General features: G+C 37.5%; 1 protein-coding gene across 1 annotated transcript in view; it reads right to left on the bottom strand.

Moving 5' to 3' along the window:
- Nucleotides 1-4311, bottom strand: part of ENPEP (glutamyl aminopeptidase) — a 111818-nt gene extending 107507 nt beyond the window's left edge. Inside the window, 1 exon segment of the mRNA XM_021001403.2 lies at nucleotides 3600-4311. Within this exon segment, the coding sequence (XP_020857062.1) occupies nucleotides 3600-4219 (620 nt within the window). The 5' untranslated portion in view covers nucleotides 4220-4311.
- Between the last annotated feature and the right edge of the window lie 20331 nt (nucleotides 4312-24642).

Here is a 24642-nt window from a genome sequence, read left to right as displayed (position 1 = left end):
ATCTGGCCTCAGATACTAACTAGATGTGTGTCCTTGAGTAATTCACTTAACCTTATTTGCCTCAGTTTCCTTACCTGTAAGATGATTAGAGAAGGAAATAGCAAACCACTCCAGTATCTTTGCCAAGAAAACCCCAAACAGGGTCACAAGAAGTTAGACATGACTGAAAAACAACAACTTCCTTATGCTAGGCCTTAATAACAAGCCCAGCAAAAGGAATTAAAATAGCTATAATGATATAGACCTCGGTCTGTTTCCAGACAAGAACACCTGTTATAAAGCCAGCCATAGAACTTGTTCCATATTAGGTTCCCTTTCTGGCAGTACAGTTTCTGCAATAAGCCACAATGATTTCAACACAATGAGACATTTATTGAGTTCACATCTTGAGAAAAAAAGTCTAAAATCGTTGTAAATAATAGTTTTAAAAAATAGATTATCCAAGAATCTGCTTGGGTCCATGCACTGTTTCCTAATTCTTTAAAAATGGATTATTTTGTTGATAATCTTTCCAATGAGTTCTCATTCCCTATGCTATGGAGTTGATACAGGGTTCTCAAAATCTATGCCAAGGAAGTACAAGGTCTGGAACATACTACCAAGTTGGAATGGCTCTCAACATGAATTTGAAATTGTCTATATGTTATCTATATGTCACAGTAGGCCCAGTCTACTGAAGTCTGGGGAAGCTTTTCTCCAGAGGGTTGTCTCTGAGATGAAAATTTGTTTTTAACTACCACCACTCATGAAGGCCATCTCTCAAAGGGTAAAAGGGTTTGTCATCTATTTTCAAGGGAGTACCTCATTGATAAAAACATGGATGCTTAAGTATGGAAGTATTTTGATGATGATGATGATGATGATGATGACATTTGAATTGAACTCCATGCTTCATTGGATGCTTTATGTGAAGTATTTAACTTGATCCTCATAATAATTCTCTGAGATGGTCAGAGTAAATATTATCATCATTTTTCAGATTATGAAAGTAAGTTTCAGAGAACATTAGTGATTTGACCAATGCTAGTGAGTTACAGGGCAGCTAGGTGGGATACAGCACTAGCCCTGGAATCAATAGAACCTGAGTTCAAATCCAGTCTCAGAAACTTACTGTAAAATGTACTGTATATAAATGTAAAATATTTTAAAATGTAATTTTTGTGTAAATTTAAAATGCAAATAAATAAAATGCAAAATATTTTAGAATGTAAAAAGAAAATAATATTTAAAATAAACAACAAATTAAAGAAAATTTTTTTAAAAAAAATAAAGCCATGTCCAATGTAATATGGTAACTAATTACTTACTGGACTGGAGCAGTTCTCAAAGTGTGGTTGGCAGGTCTTTGGGAGTCCCTGAGACCCTTTCAGGGAGTCTGTGAAGTTAAAATGATTTTCATAATAATACTAAGACATTATTTCATTATTAAAATTATGTTCCCTTTTCAAACTACATATATGTGAGATTCTATTTTTTTCATATCTTTCAACTAAAACAATATATCACAACACCTTGAATGCAGAAACAGATATGAGAATCCAGCTGTCTTCTATTAAGCTAGACATTAAAGAGATTTGGGGCATCTTGGCAGCATAGTGGATAGAGTGCCTGACCTGGAGTCAGGAAGACTCCTCTTCCTGAGTTCAAATCTGGCTTCAGATATTTACTATCTGTGTGATCCTGGGTAGGTCACTTAAACTGTTTGACTCATTTCTTCATCTGTAAAATGAGCTGGAGAAGGAAATGGCAAACCTTTCTAATATCTTTGCCGAGAAAACTCACACCCCTCCAGATGGGGTCACTAAAAGTTGTGCACAACTGAACGGCCTAGAAATTTGAACTCATGAAGATGAGTCTTCTTGATTCTAAGCCCCATGTTCTATCCACTGTGCCACCTAGATCCCCTAAAGGTTGCTTCTTTACTACAAATAAATCTGTTTGGCAACTCTTGTTATAGTAGCTAAGAACTGGAAACTAAGGTAGTACCCATCTATTCAGAGGCAAATGATAAATGAACGTAATGGTATAATACTAAGCCGTGAGAAATGATGAACTCAATGGTGTCAGTGAAGCCTCAGAAGACACCTATGAACTGATGCAATAAAGTGATCAGAAAAAAGAACAATTTATACTATAACAACAGTGTAAAAACAAACAACTTTAAAGGTTCTTAAGAGTTCTTAATTCTGATTAGTGCAATGACCAACTATTCTTCTAGAGGACTAAGGAAGTATGAGGTAATGGACTGAATGAGACTTTTTTTTTTATATTTGGCTAGGCACTGTGGTTAAGTGACTTGCCCAGAGTCACACAACTAATAAGTGTTATGTGTCTGAGTCCGGATTTGAACTCAGGTCCTCCTGAATCCAGGGCCAGTGCTCTATCCACTGTGCCACCTAGCTGCCCCTGAATGAGACATTTTTAGACATGAGTGATATAGGGTCTATTTCACTTGACAGCATATTTTTAAAAGAGTTTTGCTATTTTTTCTTTTCTTTTTTCCACTGATGGAGAGGGATATAAGAGGGATAGAAATTGATTTTTGCTAATTAAAAAAAAAGTAAAAATTTAATTCTAAAAAAGGGAAAGTAATCTATCTGTTTAGGAGATGGTACTCTATAGGTTACTATAGAACTCCAGCAAGGAATGGAATAGTAATGACCTACAAGTGTGGTACTGTAGAATTCCAAACCTTGCTTATTTTTAAAAGGTCATACATTGGTGGGGAGGTTTGGAGAAGAGATAGGAGAGAAAGGGTAGACTCAAGAGTTTCCAAAGCAGCACAAGAAAACTGACTCTCTCTATTCCTCCTCCAAAGCCACAGTCTGGCTCTGCCCCCGACAAAGGATGTGGAGGATTTTTTTTTTTTGGACCTCATTACAATACTACTATAATATGTCTGTTATGCCCAAAAAATGGAAAGAAAAGCTGGGTACAATTCAGAGCCTGGGGCTTACTATCGACATCCAATGAAGTATAATAAACAGCTATTCAGCTATTCATGACTCAGCCACTGATATGTCACATTGATGGTGACAGTGACCCTTCCTAGAATGTCATTTAACCCCACTACATCTCAGTTTCTCCCCACTTTTCAAAGTATTGTCAAATTTAGCAAGACTCTGCTTCAAAAAGCACTTGGACATTTTCAAATCTAAGCCATTTTCATCCATCCCAGAAAGTAGCGTTATTGCTATCTTAGGAAATTATGTACAATAATTGCCAAACTCCAGGCAGTTTGGAATAATGCTGAGGACAAGATATCGTCTGTTATGTTTTCCCTAAATACAGCAAAAGGCTCTCACTCCTTTCCGCCTTGGTGCAGTTTTCCCAGCGCTCTGAAATGTTTTTGTTAGTACAGTGTGAGAGCTTTTGTGTCCCATATGAATGGGCAAAATTAAAACTAAGTGTGAGAAAATAGCAAGAAGAGGAGAAAGAGAGAGAGAGAGAGAGAGAGAGAGAGAGAGAGAGAGAGAGAGAGAGAGAGAGAGAGAGAGAGAGAGAGAGAGAGAGAGAGAGAGAAGGAGGAGGAGGAAGAGGGAAGCGGGGTAGAAGAAGTAAGTTGGAGTGGGGTAGGAAGAAATAAAATGAACGTTTACTTGGTTACTCCATCCTCTGTGTAGGTGGTCCGATAGAAGCCAACAAGGGAGTCATTGAGCCAGCCTTGGAAGTTCATGGTCAGGAGGTAGGTGCTCTCTCCATCGTTTCGAGGCAGCTCTTCCTCAGCCTCAATCACTATATACTCCTGTTCCTCATACTGAAAGCATCGCTTCACTGGGACCTCCTCGCCTGAGGATTTCTTTAGCGCAGGAGATGGCTCGATGATCCATGTCTCCCGGAGATGCAGCCACAGGTACTTGGTGGGTTCTGACACATTGATATGGATGGTGACTGTGCCTGTGTAAGTATCCTCTTCCATCACAGGCTTCACCTCCAGGTCGTAGTGCACAGGGTTGATGTGTGTGGGCAGTCGAAAACTCGTCCACGGGCCATTTTCATTTTCATCAGCACTAGCAGGGCACAGACTGGCCTGTTGTGGCGGGAGAGTTGAAGGAGCAGGAGCTGAAGATGAAGAGTCCTTAGATGTGTTACAAGATCTGCTCAGTCCCACTGAAAGTCCTACTATTAATCCCACAGCAACCACCACTGCACAGATAATGACCACATGTGTTTTCCTTATACAGTACCTCTTAGAGGTCTCATGCTCCAAAGAATTCATTTTTGTTTCCAAGTATGAACCATGAAAAGGACACCAGATTTCACGACTTTCAGCAGACTTCCTTTTTTTTTTTTCAAGTTTGGAAAGGAACTCCAGGCTGACGGTCTCAGTTTTCTATTCCCACACCTCCTTTTTGGCCCGCCCATTTTCCTCTCCTCTCACATTCCTATTGGCCACTCAGTTAATGAATACTAACATGTAGGCAAACACACCCACCAAGAGAGAAGTACTCATAAACCATACGGGAAAAGTGATTTAAAAAGAGGCATTCAACTGGTGGAGGAAGACATCAAAGTCTGAGAAAGAAAACTTTTGTTAGGACTACCATATAAACAGCAAATCTGCATGCCTCCCACTGCCAATCCTGCAATGGAGCGAGTTAAAGTTAAAGCAGTGCTGGATTTACCAGCAACTGCAGGATAGTTGTATGCCAAGGCACTGTCAGCCAAGAGACAGACAGAGAGAGACAGAGACAGAGAGACACAAAGAGACACAGAAGCAGAGAGACCAAGATGGAGAGAGATAGAAACAAAGAGAAACAGAGACAGAAAGAAAGAAGCAGAGACACAAGAAAGGGAAAGAGAAAGAAAGAAAAGAGACAGAAACAGAAAGATATAGAGGGAAGTAGATAGAGAAAGAGACAGAGAAACACAAAGAGAGACAGAGAGAGACAGAGACAGAAACAAAAAGAAACAAAGACAGAAAAAGAAGCAAAGAGACAAAGGGAGGGAAAAGAGACAGAAACAGAAAGATATAGAGAGAAGCAGACAGAAACAGAGAGATAGAAAGATAGAGAAAGAAGCAGAGACAGAGAGAAGCAGAGGGGGGAGGGGGAGGGAGGAGAGAGAGAGAGAGAGAGAGAGAGAGAGAGAGAGAGAGAGAGAGGGAGAGATCCTACAAAAAAAAACTACATCCCTTCGAAAAACTCAACAGATGCCTCCAAGACTATTTCATTTTTCCTCTTGTTTTGCTTTTCATCAGGAAAAATTCTCTTGAGTGTGCATTTCAGAAAGTGATATAAACAGCTTTTTTCCCAAAAACTTTGAAAGCAAAACAATAGGATTTTTTTTTTCATATCATGGAATCACTCATATTCTGCTGACAATCATATTGTGGAAAAAATACTGATTCTGAACTCAAAGGACTTGGGTCCAAATCCCACCCTTGATATTTGTGTGACCTTGGATAAGTCACTTAACTTCCTTAGGCCTCCGTTTCCTTATCTGTAAAATGTGGGATTGGCCTAGGTGACCTCTGAGGTCCTTCCCAGCTCTATAGCTAGGATTCTAATATCTCATGTTTACTATCCATGTAACTTCAGTTTCCTCACCTATAAAATGAGTAGCCTCTAAGGTCCCTTCCAATTCTAGAACTACGATCCTAGGATCCTACAAATTACTTGTTGGAAATCATTTACTTTGGGGAGACTTATTAACTATTTCTGTCCACAAGACCTCTGGGTAATAATTCAGTGTTCTTATTTGTGCCTTCAACTCTCTTGATTTTTTTCCCTGAAATTGATCAGAGTTGTTTCCTCTCACCCCTTAGACCAGACCAAACTTAGACCACTGTATCTCTGATACCTCTTTGATTTCCACAGCCACCATCCTAGTCCAGAACCTCACTGCCTTGTTCAGTCCATGGGGTTTTCTTGCCAAAGATACTGGAGTAGTTTGCCATTTCCTTATCCAGTAGACGGAGGCAGATGTTAAGTGACTTGCCCAGGGTCACACAGATAGTAAGTGTCTGAGGCCAGATTTGAACCTTCCTCCCTCAAAGCCCAATGATCTATCCACTGCCTAGGCTATTGCAACTGCTTTTTAACAAATCTTTCTTCTGTTTAATTCATACTTTACACCATTGGTGGACTAGTGTCCTTCCCACTGACGTCTGACTAAGTCCCTTATCTGTTCAAAAATCCTCACTTGCTGGCCCAATAAAGTCCAAATTCCCTTAACTGATATTCAAGACTTTCCATAATCCAATCTATCTTATTAACCCTTATCTCTTATTATGAAATACTTTTATCATTCCTCTACTATCATTCCACCCTAACCCTGTGCTTCCCCACCCCAGCGCCTTCCACTCCCATTCTTTCCTATTCCTGGAATGTTCTTCCTACCCCTCCCCACCCATCCTTTAAAGTCCAACTCAGATACCACATCTTTCTTGAAGCCTTCTTTGATTTCCCTTGTTAATAAGTGTATATATCCTTGGACCTTGCACAGTTCTTGGTTTCACATCTCTTTTACACGCTTATTGTGTATTTCCATGTTTTACAATTATCACTGTCTCTTATCCCTTTATAAGATTGTAATCTCCATAAAAAGAGGGACCATGTCTCGTCTAAACTCCACATCTCCCATATCACCTTGCACAGTGGCTAATACATGTTTGGTGAAATGAATCCAGTTCTTATTTTACTGAGAAAGAAAATGAGTCCCAGAGAAGTAAAGTGGTTTGCCCAAGGTCAACACAGCTAGATGTGATAGAGACAGGATGAGGAACTAAATCTCCCAGTCTCAAGGGCATCTAGGTGGTACAGTAGATAGTGAACTGGAATGATGAGCACTGCAGAGAGAAGTACAGAATAACACCCCTTTCCCCATCCCCACCCCCCCAAAAAAAGGTGAAAGAAATGACTTTCAATCACTCAAGAATGGCTCAGTGAGCAATGAAAATCAATGAAGTCAAAATGAAACAGGTGATTTCATTAACTTTTTATTCCTTTTCCAGACAATCTGATAATACTGAGAGTTTTGCTAGGAAGCAGGGGATGGCCATCAGCATTCCCTTCCTGCACTATTAGCTCTTGCTAGGCAAGAGTCTCTGTCTTTACCATAACTGTCCTTGTTCATTGATAGAAGTTGCTTGAGTTGACCCCAGAGCAATTGGGGCCATCCATGCAGGGCCACCTGGCCTAGGGTGCTAGGTCCATACTTTCAAGACTTGGGAATTAAAATGAAATCATACCAATCAAGAATATAAATGCAAATCCATTTTTGACATCTTGGGATATAGGAAAAATCACAAAACAGCAAACAGCGAAGGATTAATTTTCCTTTAATTTTTTCTTAGTTATTTTTCCCCTGCCTCTATACTAAGTTCCTTTAAAGAACAGTTTATAAACTGGAAGTTAGTACAACACTGAAAAGAATGGAAAATGAATAATTATAATGTATTCTAGCTTTTTCTTGTCTCTGAATTCATTTGTAGCACTAAATCATGTCTTTGTACACTGAGAATGTAAAACTAACTTTACAAAAGTGCTTAATGAGGGTTTGTTGGATGGGGTGGTTGGAATAATTTGTTTGATGTCCTCAGAATTCTTGGTAATGTGTATTTCTAACTTCCTATTCTGTTTTGTCTGCAAGAATAATTGGGGAAAATGTTCCACCTTGATGTACTTTTCCTCCACACAGTACACATGGAAGTTATCAGAGTATTGTGGTTTTGAATCCCATTACCCACAGAATTTATGATAAGTCTTGTTGTCACCTCAGGCCATTAATATTCTGAAGTGATCAGTTCTTTTTTTTTTAACCCAAGAATTTTTCATTGTTTTTATTTTGCAGCCATTTATGCCATGAATTCTTAGGGGATCGGTTCCAAGAGCTCAGGTTCCTTGACACTGGTTCTCACAAAGTGTGCTTTTCTAGGTGGAGCACACTAGCGTTTCAGTTGAGTCCAAGTGCCTTTTTCTTTGGCTTCCTTCTTCTTCTGATCATTTTCCTTTACCCACTTCAGGAAGCTATCTCTGCTCTTAGAATGTTTAATATGCTCAATATGCACATTAATTCTGTTGGCTAGATTCTTGCCCTTAACCTCTTTGTTTACAACAATGCCTACAGCATGTTGAGTAATGTTATAGAGCCGTCCAGGCTTGCCTTGGTAACATTTGTGGGACATTCCTTCATATCTATAATATCACCTTTCTTGTATATTCGAATATATGTAGCCAGAGGGACAGCACCATGTTTTCAAAAGGGCCTAGAAAGCATGTATCAGGTCCCTCTCCCTCTTCCTTTTGTGTTTGTTATTTTGGCAACTCACTGGAATATGGCAGAGCTGGCAGGAAAGCAATAATCAGTACTTCTAAAGAAATGACTTGGATATCCCTAACTGCAATTTGTGAGTGCAATCTATTTGGTTTAGTTTTTCTTCATTACATTTACTATAATAAATTAAGTTGTCTTGGATCTGTGTTTCTTAGAAGTGTGTAGGTTTCACCTGTATTAGAATGTACAAAGTCATTTGTTGAGGGCCAGCTCTAAGAGTCCAATCTGGGTTTAAGATCCAGGACAGAGTTGGACTCTTGCCCAGGCTTACCACAGGGCTCAATCATTTAGGAAGCAGGGCTCTCCAAATCTCCCCCTGCAAGGGAGGCTCCTGAAACATTGTTTCTCACTCTTTGAACCTTAGATTTACACATTTACTCCCCTATGCAGGTGGTACCAAGGGACCTGGGAAAACCTTGGAAAATACAACCCAACCTAGGAACCCTGATAACGAGGAAATGTATGTTGTTATGTCCTCAGCAGATGTTTTGGGGAGTATCTCATGGAGAGGACTCTTTGAAGTTAAACTAGATTTTCTCTATCTATCCTGTACCCTCAGATGAATAAACCAAGTCAGTTCTGCTGCTCCGCCTGGCCCATGTCTCAAGTTAATTTCGCGCTCTTCCGTTCGGTGCACTATTTGATTGCTGGCAGCAGTCATTCATTCAATTGGGTTTCCTGCTTGCTGTCTTTCACATTTCTGTGTTATTGGGGGTTTTTTTTATTTTGCATTGTCTTCATGCAGTATTCCTTTCTTCCTTTCTCCCTACCTTCTTGCTTTCGAGGATTATGTGGGGCTTGGAGCACTCTCAAGAGTCACTCAACTAACACGTGTCAGAGGCAGGATTTGATGCCACATAGTGTCTCAGGTCTTTTGGGTACCCAGGTTGCCTTTTTATCCACTATATCCGACTTCTTTCTCAAAGAGATTTACAAGTTCAGTAAAGAACAGAATCTGTGAAATGAGGTGAAATAGAATCCTCACCTTGTATGAAAACAAAAGGCATCTACATGACACAATAGACAGAATGCTGGCTCTGACGTCATGAAGATCTGAGTTTAAATTCGGCCCCAAGCACTACTGTGTCCCTGAGCAAGTGACTTAACTTCTCTCAGCTTTAGTTTCTAATGATGATGATGATGATGATGATGACGATGGTGATGATGATGATGATGATGATGATGATGATGATGATGATAGTAGTGATAATGATGGTAATGATGATGGTGGTGGTGGTGATGATGATAATGATGATGATATTCCTTTCCACCCAACTGTAGTTTTCCAGTGTACAGTTAAGGATCCTAGTTATAGTCTTCAGAGCATTCATACAAATGAAAATATTAAGGACCTCACTAGCCAATCTATGGCAACACCTCCATGCTGAATAATTTCTCCAGTGAATTCAGATATGAAATGTGGTTCCTAACTGCATAAAGCATTTGACTCCTTATATTTTCAATACAGCCATTCCTTTATGTTTACAACCACTTCAAGATTTGCATTTATTTCTGATTTAAAGACCATAATTTTTATTGGTTTATAGTTGATAAATAGTATAAGTTTAAGCATGAGGTTATTTCTTGAAAAGGAGTTTTTTCCCCCATTTTTCCAAAACTTTGGTTACTTCAATTATGTTGTGTTCAGCAATGGACATATATGCCAGTGGACTTTCTATATGTTTAACATCTTTGTGTTAGCCATCTCTGCCATGGGACTTGTATTATGCTACAATTAGAATTCACTTTGGAAGGGTATTCAGTTAATTCTTTCACTCTTACCTCATGGGACTTTTAATATCTGGGCCTAAGAGGACAAATGCTTATGTTCTTGTACCCCTGAAATGCTTCACTGAAGATCTGTATTGGGGCCTGGCTTCTGGTTAAGGGTTTCACTTCACCAACTTGATTAAGTCCATTGAGGTGGCATTTTTGTTCTGCCAAATAAATTCTCTTTTTTTATATACTCAGCAATCAAGAAGCATAATGTGATCCTATGTTCTCTTTGCCCTTCAGTCAATTAGGTGGCTGTATAGATGTAGTCTGTTGTAGACTGTATCATTTGTAAAAACTGACTGGTTCTCTTCTCATTCCCTTATCAGGTCTATACTTCCAATAGGTGCAGATTGTTCTCAAAAAGATTTTCTAGAGAAGGGCACAGTAACATAGGAGTTGGTAGTTATTGATATTCTCTTCGTTGCTTTTTTTGGCTGCTTTTTCCCCACAAGCATTTGGTGTTCCCTGGTCTTCAGATGTCTTGAAATTTGATCCATCAATATCCTCAAAATTATCTTGCTTCCAGCACTGACTCTCTCTACACATACTTGAGCTTGTCCAGCTGCTCTTACAATTTTTGTTTTCTTAAAAAAGATGTTGTTAAAGCCCAGTATCAAGATATAAAAAGAGAAAGTCCATTTAAAATAACTGTAGACAATATAAAGTACTTGGGAGTCTACCTGCCAAGTCAGACTCGGGAACTATATGAACACAATTACAAAACATTTTTCACACAAATAAAGTCAGATCTAAACAATTGGAAAAATATTATGGATATTATGCTCATGTAAAGGCCAAGCCAATATAGCAAAAATGACAATTCTACCTAAATTAATCTATTTGTTCAGTACCATACCAATCTAATTACCAAAAATTATTTGATAGAGCTAGAAAAAATAATAATACAATTCATCTGGAAGAACAAAAGGTCAAGAATATCAAGGGAATGAATGAAAAAAATGTAAAGGAAGGTGGTCTAGACATATCAGATCTCAAATTGTATTATAAAGCAGTAATTATCCAAACAATCTGGTACTGGCTAAGAAACAGAGTGGTAGATCAGTGGAAAAGAGTAAGTACACAATACATTGTAGTAACCTAGTGTTTGATAAACCTAGTGGACTATAAAACTGTGCATATCCTTTGATCCATCAATACCACAACTAGGTTTGTATCCCAAAGAGATGTTTTGAAAAGGGAAAAGAATCTATTCATATTTGTGCAAAAATATTTATAGCAGATCTTTTAGTGGTGGCTAAGAATTGGAAATTGAGGAAATAACCATCAATTGAGGAATGGCCAACCAAGTTGTGGTATATGATTGTGATGGAATATTACTGTGCTATAAGAAATGGCAAGCAGTATCCACATCCAGAGATAGAACAATGGAGTCTGAATGCAGATGGAAGCATACTATTTTCTCTCCTTTTCTTTTGTTGTTTTGTTTTATTGCTTCTTTCTCATGGTTCCTCCTATTAGTTCTAATTCTCCTAATCATGACTAATGGGAAAATGTGCTTAATATGAATGCATAAGTAGAGCCTATATCAGATTGCATGCCATCTTGGTTGGGGGTGGGGGAGAAGAAAAGGGTGGGAGAAAATTTTAAACTTAAAATCTTATGGAAGTGAATGTGGAAAACTAAAAATAAACAAATTATTTTTTTAAAAAACCACACAAGATGTGCAAATTTAGAGAACCCACTTCAAATGTCCACATGGACTATTTATGTCCAATCTGTCATAGAATGTTTCCAACTTATATTGGTCTGATCAGCCACAATCAGATGCATTGTAGCTTGACTCTAACATAGTGATATCATTTTGGTACTCTTTGAGAAGGAAGGACAACCACATCTCATTGACCTGTCTATTTGAATCTCATCATCCCCAAAAAGGCTTCCTCTGATCTCATCAATTTTCATTGTATATAACCTTAATGTCTCTCAGATATTACCTTAGTGCCTATTCTTCACAAGTCACAAAGAATTATTTTAATATTTTTATGTTTTAATGTTTAGAAGCAGTTATCCATTTTACATTTTGGGATTAGGGGTGTGGCACCCCGTGATCTGGAAAACCTTTGTAAAAATTTTTGGCCCTCTTTTCACACCAGAAAAGAAGTCTTATTTTTTTTCTTTTTCTTTTATGGAGTTTTTAGAGTGCATTATTGTAAAATTTGGGTTAAGTATTTACTTGGGGTTTTGTGTCATCTGCAGGCCTTCACGTGTCATTTGTGGTTTCTGCAAAACTCCCAGAAAATTCTCATTTAATTTCTTAACCACAATGGGAAAAATAGTGATGTGGAAGGGATAACTGTAATGCTTTAATTTAAATGTAATGTTTTAGAAGTATGTTTTAATGTTTTAATTTTAGAAGTAATCACAGAACTGTGGTATAAAGGGGAATCTGTCTTTTGACCAATTTATTCTGGTTGATTCCCTTCCCACCTGACCTCCCTTCACCTTGGTCACATAGTCATAGTAAATAAAGTCAGATAACAAAGGTAATTATGTGAACTAACTCTAAAGACCTATCTATGCAATGTGTGTGTTCCTTTACAAAGCTCTTAAATTTTTCTATGGTTAATTGTTAAGAAGATATCAAGATTGACTGTTTGAAAATTGGCCTTGCCTAAACAAGAGGACTGATGCCATAAGCCGCTATGTCTAACAGTGGCCCTATTCACCCAGTTGGTGAGATGTCATCCATCAGTGTAGGAGTCTGACACTTCAAAAGAGATTGAAGTACAGCTGAGAGAGCCCAAATGTATTCTCTAGTCAGACATGGAAGCACAGAGGTAGTCATTCTCAGAAAGAATCAGTTTCAAAGAATGTGAGCTTTGCTAGCAGAGAGGAGAGCCACTCATGGATTCAAAGGATTCAGAGATGACTTCATGAGGAAGAAAGGATATTGAGGCCTTATACTATAAGAAGTATCAGTTTCCTATGCCACATTGTACCCTACACATGATCTTCGCTATCATTGTGCTCTAAGCTTGTGCCCACTCTCCTGACAGATACTGTGTGTATTTTTGGGAGAGTGTATTTATGGAAGTATTCTGTGGCTATTGTTCTTACTGCATCATTTTAGTAAATACCTTTATTTTAAGCTAGTTTTGTCTAATGGCTAACTATTAAAGATAAGCATACAAAAAAAAAGAAAAAAAGAAATGGCAAGGAGGATGATTTCAGAAAAAACCTGGAAAGACTTACATGAACTGATGCAAAGATGAGTAGAACCAGGATAATGTTAGACACAGGAACAGAATATTGCATGATGAAGAACCATGAAAGACTTAGCTATTCTCAGCAACACAACGATCCAAGACAATCCCAAAGGACTCATGATGAAGCATGCTATCTGCCACCGGAGAAAGAACTGATAGCATTTGAATACAAACTAAAGCACACTATTTTTCACCTTTGTTTTTTATTTCTTTTTCTCTTCCATTCATTTTTTTCACTTGAGTCTTCTTGTTAAAAATGACTAATATGGAAATGTTTTACATGATCGAACATGTATAATCTATATCAGATCGTTTACCATCTCAGGAGGAGAGAGGGATAGAATTTGGAAATCAAAACTTTTTTACAAATGTTAAAAATTGTTTTTAGCATGTAATTGGAGAAAAAATAAAATATTATTTAAAAAATAAAGTCATCTTAAAGCAAAGTAAAAGCTTTTTTTCCCCCCATTATTATTATTTTTATTTTTAGGCAATTGGGGTTAGGTGACTTGCCCAGGGTCACACAGCTATTGAGTGTCAAGTGTTTGGTCTGAGGCCAGATTTGAACTCAGGTTCTCCTGATTTCAAGGCCAGTGCTTTATCCACTGCACCACCTAGCTGGCCCCCCTTTTTTTCAATTAAGCATATATTTTCTATTTCTTCACACAGCATGCCAAGGCCTCTTATATTAGATCATCAAAATATGGTAATTCCACCATCACTAATGGAGAGAATTGTTCTTTCTTGTTTAGTTGCTTTTCAGTCATGTCTGATTCTTTGTGATCCCATTTGAGTTTTTCTTGGAGTGGTTTGCTATTTCCTTCTTGATCTCAGATGAAGAAATTGAGGCAAGCAGTGTTAAGTGACTTGCTCAGGATCACACAGCTAGTAAGTATCTGAGGCCAGATTTGAGCTCAAGAAGATAAGTCTTCCTGATTTCAGACCCAGCAGTCTATCCTGCACCACCAAGTTGCCCTATGAGAGAGAACATTTTTTACAATAGCTTTTATAGATCTCTCCCAATTTTATTTAGGTTATTATTCTTGTCATTATTCTTCTAATTTCATCCTTAAATGTTATTGGAATGATTTGTCAATGTCTTTCACTGATTTCTTTTTTTGCAAATTTGTCTTTGATTCCACAACTTTTGCTATCTTATGAGTCAATACTGCTCATAAGATTTTAAAATCTTCTTTCATAAAATTTTGCAAACTATTTCATATTTGTGGTTATCATATCTCTCCACTTGGCAAGGAAATCAAGTAATTGTTCCCTGAAGCAGTTTCTAGACAATTCTTGCTTCCCTATTATATTCCTTGATTAACATTAGTTAAATTTCAATAGGAAAGGATAGTCTCTATCAATGCCTATTTCATTGTATTGATAGAATTTCTCACTGTGAAAATCTTTTACTCCCTATTTTCTCTTTTGTATTACTTATTTCATCCTATGTAGGAAAATGTCTTATTTAATAAGATAGTTTTCCCATCTAAGTAAATGTAGAGACATTGCTGAAGTCTTTTCATCTACCTCTTAAGCAAAGAGGTCAGTTTGCAAGAATAAACAAAGTTGGTGATCACTTTTGATGGGAAAATAAACAGTTCAATCTTGACTGATTATCTGGTTTTCATACCTCCTAATATGAAAGTACTAGAAATATAGTTCCCAAATATAACTCCCATTGATGACTGCTACAGTTAACAATAATGATAATGAATAATCCACTCATTTGCCATGTCTGTATGACACCTCCTGCCTCTTACTTGCCAAGATCCCCCTTGCTCCCTTTCAAGATGCTTCCTCTTCTCCTTTCTGATTTATATTTGGAACATCATGTGTAATATTAGTTGTCCTAACATGCTGGTGAATGTAAAACTTTGCTAATTATTATTATTGTTGTTCATCCTTCTTTTTTGATGTCTTGACTAATGAGTGAATCAGATTTAAGTGAGGCATAGTTGCACAAAGTAGTCAGACTCATTCTCTCTTCCAGAATCATCAAAGTCCAGTGATGAGAGAAAAGTCAGGATAACTGTAGATGGCCAGGGATGCGGTAGATGACCTTGGAATCTGACCAAGTCCTAAGCATTCCATAGCACCTGCTTCAGTTGCCTTCATGGTGATTGGAACAAATTGTTCTCAGCCACCCATTCTTCTGGGGGAAGTCTTCATATGTCTAAGGTAGACACCCCCCTAACTCACCAACAACTGTTGGTTACTCTCAACCTGGTTTAGCCTGTCTGCCAAGATGGTTTTACCACCAGGGTGTGGCTGCCATGACTGCAACAGCTTCTTGGAGCCACAGGAGAATCTGGTGACAGGTGGACACCAAAGGTAGATAAGCAGCCTTGCAAATGGCTTTTTAAGCCCTCACACCAAAGGTGCTATTCCTTCCTTAACACCCATACAACCCAAAAGAGAAGTATATATAAATTGCATAAGTAAGATGTGGGAGGAAATTCCCTTTATTGACAATCAGAAGACCTCAGGTCAAAGTTTGGTTCTGATACTTACTGGCTACAAGTTAATATGCAAGGTTGTTAACCTCAATGGGAATCAATTTCTTCATCTATAAACTAAGAGTGTGAGATTAGATGAGGTCCAATCCAGTTCTTAATCTGTGATTTTCTGAACCATTTTCTATTTTGGAGTATATATGGCTTATCTGGATAAGTCAGATTTAAGGAGTTTTAATTGCATATCATTCCTCTCCAGAGAGTGAGATATAAATATATATATATATATATATATATATATATATATATATATATACATATATATATATATATATATATATATATATATATATATAGAGAGAGAGAGAGAGAGAGAGGAGAGAGAGAGAGAAGGAGGGAGGGAGGGAGGGAGGAAGGAAAAGTGAAAATAGCATGCTTCAATCTGTATTCAGACAGTATCCGTTCTTTCTCTTGAGGATATCTCTGATGGATAGCATTTTTCATCATGAGTCCTTTGGAATTATCTTGGATCATTGCATTGCTAAGAATAGTGAAGTCATTCATAGTTATTTGTTGTACAATATTGCTGTTACTGCATATAATGTTCTCCTCGTTTTGCTCACTTCACTCTGTATCAGTTCATGTAAGTCTTTCCAGGTTTTTCTGAGAGTATTCTATTCATTATTTTTATAGCACAATAGTACGCCATCACATTCATATACCACAACCTGTTCAGCATTCCCCAATTGATGGGCATCCTCTCAATTTCCAATTCTTAGCCCTCACAAAAGGAGTTACTATAAATATTTTTGTACAAATAGGTTCCGATGCCCACTTTTTCACTGAAAGTTATCTTGCTCCCTACCCCTTCCTACCTTCCCTGTCTTCTTTCACATTATTCCCTTCAAAATCTTGTACACTCCCCCCACAGTGGCCTCCCGTATCTGCATGAACACAATGCTCCCTCTCCCTTCTTAATACCTTCACCTTGGCTGTCCCTCATACCTGGACCGCTCTGCCCCTTTCACCTCCTAGTTTACCTGGCTTCCTTCAAGACTCAACTCAAATTCCACATTCAGCAGGAAGCCTTTCCCAACCTTCCCACACACACTAATACCTTCCCAGTTTCAGTTGGGCAACAAGTTCTTTCCACCTTCCTGTCTTCCCTCCTTCCTTCCCTCCTTTCCCTGCCTCCTCTTCCTCTGTCCACATAGGGAATCATACTCTTACCTGTGGGTGCTTTGCCCAGAGGAATATAAATTTTGATCACTGAAACCTCTCAAGATGTCTTGGGTTTTACAGGCTAGATTTCTTTTTTAAGGACCATGTCTTAAACCCATATCATTCTGGCTCTTATTGATTGGCCATCTGTAGATCCCAGTCCAAGCCTGACGTGGTCATTGTTTGGGCTCTGATGGCTCAGAGTGAGTGTAAATAGAAATTGTTTCTGTTTTGGCCGGAAACGCTGAGGGTCTTCCCCTCCCAAATTGATTTTGTTTGTTTGGCTGGCTTCATTTGGTTTTTTGACTAGGTAAAAGAGGACTTTTACCATTCTTTGTTTCATTTCTTACCTAACCTTAATCACTGAATGGGCATGGCCTCACTCAAACTGAAACCTGGGAAAGACCTTAGCTTAAAAAGGTCAAAGTCTTTCACTGCATCTGGGGCCATCACCAGTCATCCTGATCTATATTTATGCCCTATAGCCCCTCTGGGGATCCAAATGGCTCTGGAGGAGAGAGTGAGGCTGGTGACTTTGCATAGCCCTCCTTCACTTAAATCCAGTTCACTTGCAAGTCATGACATCACTTTCCTGAAGCCATGGTCCTCTTCAAGAATGGAGGGCGAATAACTGAAAGACTTCCCCCTTTCAGATTAACTTCTATCTACTCTGTAATATAACCATTTATGTGCACGTTGTCTTGCCCAATAGAATATGACTTCCTTAAAGGAAAGGCTATGGGGTTTTTCTTTGCTTGTTTGCTTGCTTGCTCTTCTTTATATCCTTAGTGCTTAGCAGTGCCTGGCACATAGTAAGTGCTTAATAAATTCGTATTGATTGACAGACTAATCAGTCAAGGAGGTCATTGGTGTGATACCACTCTGACCGTGCAATTCATGGCTGCCCCCCAAGTCTATTCAGGAGCACCTCACAATTCAAGACTACGGATTAGAAGGAGTTCTGATCCCTAGGAAGCAATAAAGAAAGAAAACAGTATTGAGTAATATGGTTCAGAAAATGACAGGACTGGAATAGATCTTGGAGATGATCCGAAATTGGAGATGGAAGAAGTCTGAGTGAAAGGGACATCTACTCATGTGCTTTTTAAAAGGCAGCCAGAGGGGACATAGGACATAGGACCTCTAGAGATCTGAATCCCTGCTGAATAAATATTGATGTCTTAAAATAAGCATCATAAGGTATTCTTTTGGGGAGTCTCAGAAGAAAGGTCAAGGATTGAGGGAGGACAAAAATCAATATTTTTTCATTTATGTTTTTCAAATGGCAAAGAAAAGATCATTGGCAGAATGAACTTGGAGAAGTTAACTCTGATGCTATGTGTAAAAATGACTGAAAGAAGACTCCAGCCGATTTTGTTTATTTTCAGTCCAGTATTTTGAACGTTTAATCTGGCATTACAAGTCAAGTCAACAAACACTTATTAAGTACCTGCCATGTGCCAGGCACTCTGTTAAGCACTGAGGATACAAAGAAAGTCAAAAAACAGTACCTGATTTCAAGGTTCCTACAGTCTAATGGGGGAGACAACATGAACAATTATGTGCACACAAGTTACATACAGAGTAAATTGGAAGTAGTTTCAAAAGGAAGACAAAAGAATTAAGGAGGATGAGGAAAGGATTCTTTTATTTTGTTTTAGGTTTTTTGTTTTGCTTTGTTTTGTTTTTGCTAGGTTAAGTGACTTGCCCAGGGTCACACAGCTAGTAAGTGTCAAGTGTCTGAGGCTGGATTTGAACTTATGTCCTCCTGACTCCAGGCTAGTGCCCTATCCGTTGAACCACCAGCTGCCCCAGAAAGGATTCTTTTAGTAGATCTATCATGCCCTAGGTCATTGTTAAGGTGATTCTTGGTGAATAAAATTCTGAAAATTCTTGCCTCCAAAGCCAACAATGTTTTCACCTTAACATTCTAACATAAACAAAGAAATGAGAGAAAGAGTCATACTATTTTTTATTTTTATTTTCTTTCCAATTACATGTAAGGGGAATACTTTAAATGAACCTGACATGAGTTGATTAAAGACTCAGCATAGCAAGCTGAATTAAAAAGATGTGTGTTTGAATTCTGCCTTTAACACATTAGTCATGTGGCCTTATACCAATCACAACCTTTCTCATCCTCAATTTTCTCATCTGTGAAATAAGGAGAATAATGTAATACCTGCCTTGCTTTGCTTCGAATCAAATGAGATTATGCAAGATAAGCACTTTGTAAATCTAAAAGCATCACATAAATGCCATCTATTTTGTTCTAAAACTATTTTATTTTATTTTATTCTCACCAGAAAGTCTATTTTACTATTTTTCCTACGACTCAAATTCTATTGTTATTTAAAGTGTCTATTTTTAGTGTCAGAACCATGTATATGGAGTAATTGTTCAGTGATTCTGTGTGCTTTCTGATGTTGAATAACTGACATGACAGAACAGAATTATGTTCCTATTGTCTCTGGAAATGGATTTCATTTCTAGAATACTGAACAAAAGTGTAATTGAGCCATTGAAATGAACAATTGTGGTGTAAAATATCAATATAAGCATTTTCTCTTCATCCTTTTTATTTCCAGAATTATTGGTACAAGACAGTCTATTATTGGTACAAGATGGCGTGGTCATGGTATATCTAGGTTCTGAGAGCACTCTTATTTCCATGAGGTCCTAACCCAAAACATGGCTTCAGGTTTAAGATACTCTGTGGGTTCATATTCACTCAAATCCATAGCTCACATACTTCATCAGTGTTTCTGCTCTCTTAAGTCAGCAAAAGAATATACTTCGTTTTTTAAAGATGGTATTCAACATTCAAAAACAAAGAGAAAAGTAAGAGAAGCAATAGACCATTTCTCCCATAAGCTAGAAGATACTCTCCCACAGATGTACATAGTGCCAGTGAGAAGGGACATAGACAAATATCATTCCTGTTAACAGCACAGGTAGAAAATGTGTGGTTGAAGTACATATGTGGAAGGAGAAACACATAGGGACACATAGCCAGGCACACACATAAAGAGACACACATATAAGTAATACATGTGAATAGAGGACTCATATGTAGGGGCATGCGTAGAGAAAGCCTCATAGCCAAGGAGTAGAGATGATTCACACCTCCAATGCTACAGGGACACTAATATGTTCTGGTGATATTTTCTTGGGCCTGTTTCTCACTGGGCACCATTCTCTGTGAGGCCTATCCCCAAAGACCCAAAGCCCATTTCTTGGAGCCACATGGCCTAAGGAAGGGATGAAGAAGGTCCTAGGGTCCTGGCCTTTTACCCCAGAATTAAACAGGGAGCTATTAAATATTTTTAATGAGAGGAATGACTTCATTCATACAGAGGCCAAAATAATTTTTCTTTGTACAAATCTGACTATGTCACTCCTATGGTCAAAAATTATTCAGTAGATCCCTAAGCTTAAGTTATTGTTGCTGTTGTTCAGTCATATCTGACTCTTTGTGACCTCATTTCAGATTTTCTTATCAAAGATACTGGAGTGGTTTGCTATTTCTTTCTCCAAATTATTTTACAGATGAGGAAAGTGAGGCAAACAGAATTAAGTGACTCACCCAGGGTCACACAGCTAGTAAGTGTCTGAGGCTAGATTTAAACTCAGGTCTTCCTAACTCCCAAATTTCCAACATTCTCTGGATTATGGAGAAAGCAAGTGAGTTCCAGAAAAATACCTACTTCTGCTTCATTGACCACACTAAGGCCTTTGACTAGGTGAATCTCAATAAAATGTGACAAGTCCTCCAAGAGATGGGAGTACCAGATCATCTTTCTTGTCTCCTGAGGAACCTGTATGTGGGCCAAGAAGCAACAGTTAGAATTGAACACACAACTAATTGATTTTAAATTGGAAAAAGAGTATGACAAGGCTGTAGATTGTCACCTTATTTACTTAATTTATATGTGGAATACATCATGCAAAATGCTAGGCTAGTTGAATCAAAAGGCGAAATTAAGGTTGTTGCAGGAGAAATATGGGCAGTCTCAGATGATAATACTCTGATGATGGAAAGTGAAGAGGGTGATAATGAAAGAGAAGAGTGTAAAAGCTGGCTTAAAACTTAACATTGAAAAAAAAAAAGCTAAGATCTTGGCAACTGGTCCCATCACTTCCTGGCAAATAAAGGGAGAAGAAATGGAAGCACTGTCAGATTTTTATTTTTGGTCTCAAAGATCACTGCAGATGGAGACTGCAGCCATGAAATTAAAAGACGATTGATCCTTGAAAGGAAAGCTGTAGCAAATCTGGACGGCAGAGACATTACCTTGCTAACAAAGGTTTATATTGTCAAAGCTTTGGCTTTTCCAGTAGCAATGTATGGCCATGAGAGTTGGACTATAAGGAAAGCTGAGTGCCGCAGAATCGATGCTTTTAAATTGTGGTGCTGGAGGAGACTTTTGAGAGTTTGTCGGACAGCAAGAAGATCTAAACAGTTAATTCTTAAAGAAATTAATTCAGGCCATTCCCTAGGTCAAATACTGAAAGAGAACTTTAAATACTCTGGCCACATAATGAGAAGACAGGACTCATTGGAAAAGACTGATGTTGGGAAAGATTGAAGGCCAAAGAAGGGGACAGCAGAAATTGAGATGGACACAACATGTCATGGAAACAATGAACATGAAATGTACAGACTTTGGGAGAGAGTGGAGGATAGAAGGGCCTGGTGTGCTGCGATCCATGGGGTCACAAAGAGTCAGACATGACTAAATCACTGAACAACAAAACTTTCTGACTCTAGGACCAGAACTCTAACCACTGCATCATCTGGCTGCCCCTAAAGCCTCTGTACAATATATAAACTCTAAGGCTGGTATTAAAGGTGTTCCACAAAGTTTCTTTAACCTATCTTTATGGTCTTATTTCACACTATTTTTCTTCATATATTTGTAAAGCATTTTGTAAAACTGAAAGCATTGTATAAATGCAAGGTACTTAATATTATTATCATTATTTTTGTTATTATTATTAGTCATACATTCATGGCAAATTGATCTACTAGCTGTTCCCCAATCTTATTTTGCCAATTCCTGATTCTTTGTGTTTATAACCCGTGGGTCCCCCCACCTCAGAAAATCTTGCACTTGCATTCATTCCACAGGGGTATTTTTCAAATACTTCTAATATGGCATTTTATGGTCATTTCATAGTTGGGTCAACTACAAACATGGTACTTCGTTGTGCTATATGTTGTAAGATGTTTTAAACTCATTTGTGGTTTTGTTTTGTTTTTAAACCTGTCTCCTAGTTTTTCTAGCTATTCTTTTCGTGCAGAGATGTCTTCTTCTAGTGGTTTCTGTTCTTGGGTGCATAGAACAAAAAGAGAATAAAATTAGGTACCTGCATTTGATTGTTTCTAGGTCTTGTTTATTTAGTCTATTCTGCTGGTCTATTTTAAAAAATTAACCAATAACAAATAGATTTGTTCATTACTTTGTTATGTTTTGTGATCTGGTACAAGAAATTCTAGACCTTTTTTCCCTCCAAATGAATTTTGTTACTATTTGATTTCGTTTTACAAAATTCTTTCCTTTGATAGTTTGGTATCACAATAAATCAGCAAATTAATTTAGATAGCATTGTTTCATCATATTGGCATGACTCAGCCACGTGAAATGAATGTGTTCTAATTGTTGAAATTTTCCTTCTTTTGTATGAAAAGCTTTTTTTTATGATACAAAGTCATATTTATTTTGTAAGTCTCTCCCTGATCTTTTTTTTCCCCCACACTCCTAATCTTAATCTATACATCTTTCTAAGAGTCCACCCTGGCCTCCAGTTTTACCTTTTCCTACCCATTTTTGGTTTTTTTGAATCACCCCATCATATACAACTCAGCTTAAGCCTTTCTTTCAAACTACCTCAGCAATGATGACAGTTTTAAGAATACTAATGACATTTTCATATGTATAAGTAAACAGTTTGATCTTGATGAGTGCCTCATAATTACTCTTTAATGTTTTGCTTATATTTCTTCTGGATCTTTTGTAATGAATTTTCCATTTAGTTCTGGTCTTTTTGTTACAAATACCTGAAAGTTTTTCAGTTCATCAAATGATTTTTTTTTCTTTTCCATTCAGAATCATACTTAACTTTGTTGAGTAAGTTATTCTTGGACCCAACCTCAGCTCTTTTGCTCTTCAAAATATAATGTTCCAATGATGAGGATGGGATCTAGACCCCCAAAAAGAAAAACTCTGGACTTGCCACATGGCCAAATTTCTGGTGGTTCCACCAGAGGCTAGTCCCATCAACTGGCCTTTCATTGTGTCTATACCCAATCTCCTAATTCTGTTACCTCTCTATGGCCCCAGGGCACTTCCCACCCTTAATCCTATCTAGGCTCCATTCTCCCTTGGCCACATGGTCCAGGTCCCTGGAGTTCTACTACCTCATAGACTACTTGGCCACTCCTAGATCCCTCCCATAGTCTTTCTGTATATAAGGTCCATCTTATCTCCATTATGACGCTTAGATTCTTAAAATCTAGCCACTTGCTCAGGTTTTTATAATCTAGCCAATAGCTCACTAATGTTCAGACTCCTTAAGAGTCTGCCAAATATGATGGATATTCTAATAAACCTTGTCTTTGGCTGAAAGAAGACTTGGGTCAAATTCTTTCAGGCAGGATCCTTCCGTTGTGATATTGGGGTCCTACTACCCCTGAACCCCTAAACCTCAACACCAAGACCTACAGTCTTTAAAAGTAGAAGCTGCTAAGTCCTATTGAATCCTGACTGTATTTCTGTAGTATTTAAATTGCTTTTTTTCTCTTGTTGTTTGCAATATTTTCTCCTTAACCTAGGAGTTTTGAAACTTGACTATGACATTTTTCTAAGTTTTCCTCTTGGAATTTCTTTCAAGTGGTGAATGGTATATTTTTTCTATTTCTACTTTACCCTCTTGTTCTAGAACTTCAGGGCAATTTTCCTTAATAATTTCTTGTAATATTATATCCAGATTTCTTTTTTGAACATAACTTTCAGGTAGTCCAACAATTCTTATATTGTCTCTCCTTGATCTGTTCTCCAAATCAGTTGTTTTTCTAATGAGATGTTTCAGATTCTTTTCATTCTAGTTTCATTATGTCTTGTTGTCTTATACTGTCGTTGGATTCTTCTTACCCAATTCTAGTTTTCACCTATTTTAAAATTTTTAATTCTCATCATATTGCTATAGCTGTTGCTTCTGTGATTGCACCAGATAAAAATGAAAACAGTATCCCTAATCATATTATGAAAGCTTCTACTGTTTTATTTTTTTTTGTTATGGGTAGATGAATGGATAGATAATTTTAGCAATATTATGGAAAAGTAATTATATTTCTTTTTTTAGTGTTTTAATATAAGTGAATGCAACATTTTGTCAAGAGCTTTTTTCTTGTGCTTTTATTTTTGTCATTAATATGATTTATCATGTTTGTAGTTCTAGTATTGAACCATTCTTGCATTCCTGGTATACATTCAACTTGGTAATAAGGAATACCTTTTTTATATATTTTCAATATAGTGTAATAATGTCTTTACTGATATTTTATTTAATATTTTAACATTAATACTCATTATTAAGTATTTTATAATTTTCTTTCTCTGACTTATTTCTACCAGATTTGATACTAGGATCGTATTTATCTCATGTAATGAGTTTACAAAGGT

This window comes from Phascolarctos cinereus, unplaced genomic scaffold (assembly GCF_003287225.1).
Source record: "Phascolarctos cinereus isolate Bilbo 61053 unplaced genomic scaffold, phaCin_HiC Scaffold_9;HRSCAF=440, whole genome shotgun sequence".
Taxonomy (NCBI): domain Eukaryota; kingdom Metazoa; phylum Chordata; class Mammalia; order Diprotodontia; family Phascolarctidae; genus Phascolarctos; species Phascolarctos cinereus.
This window is presented reverse-complemented; position numbering and strand designations above follow the sequence as displayed.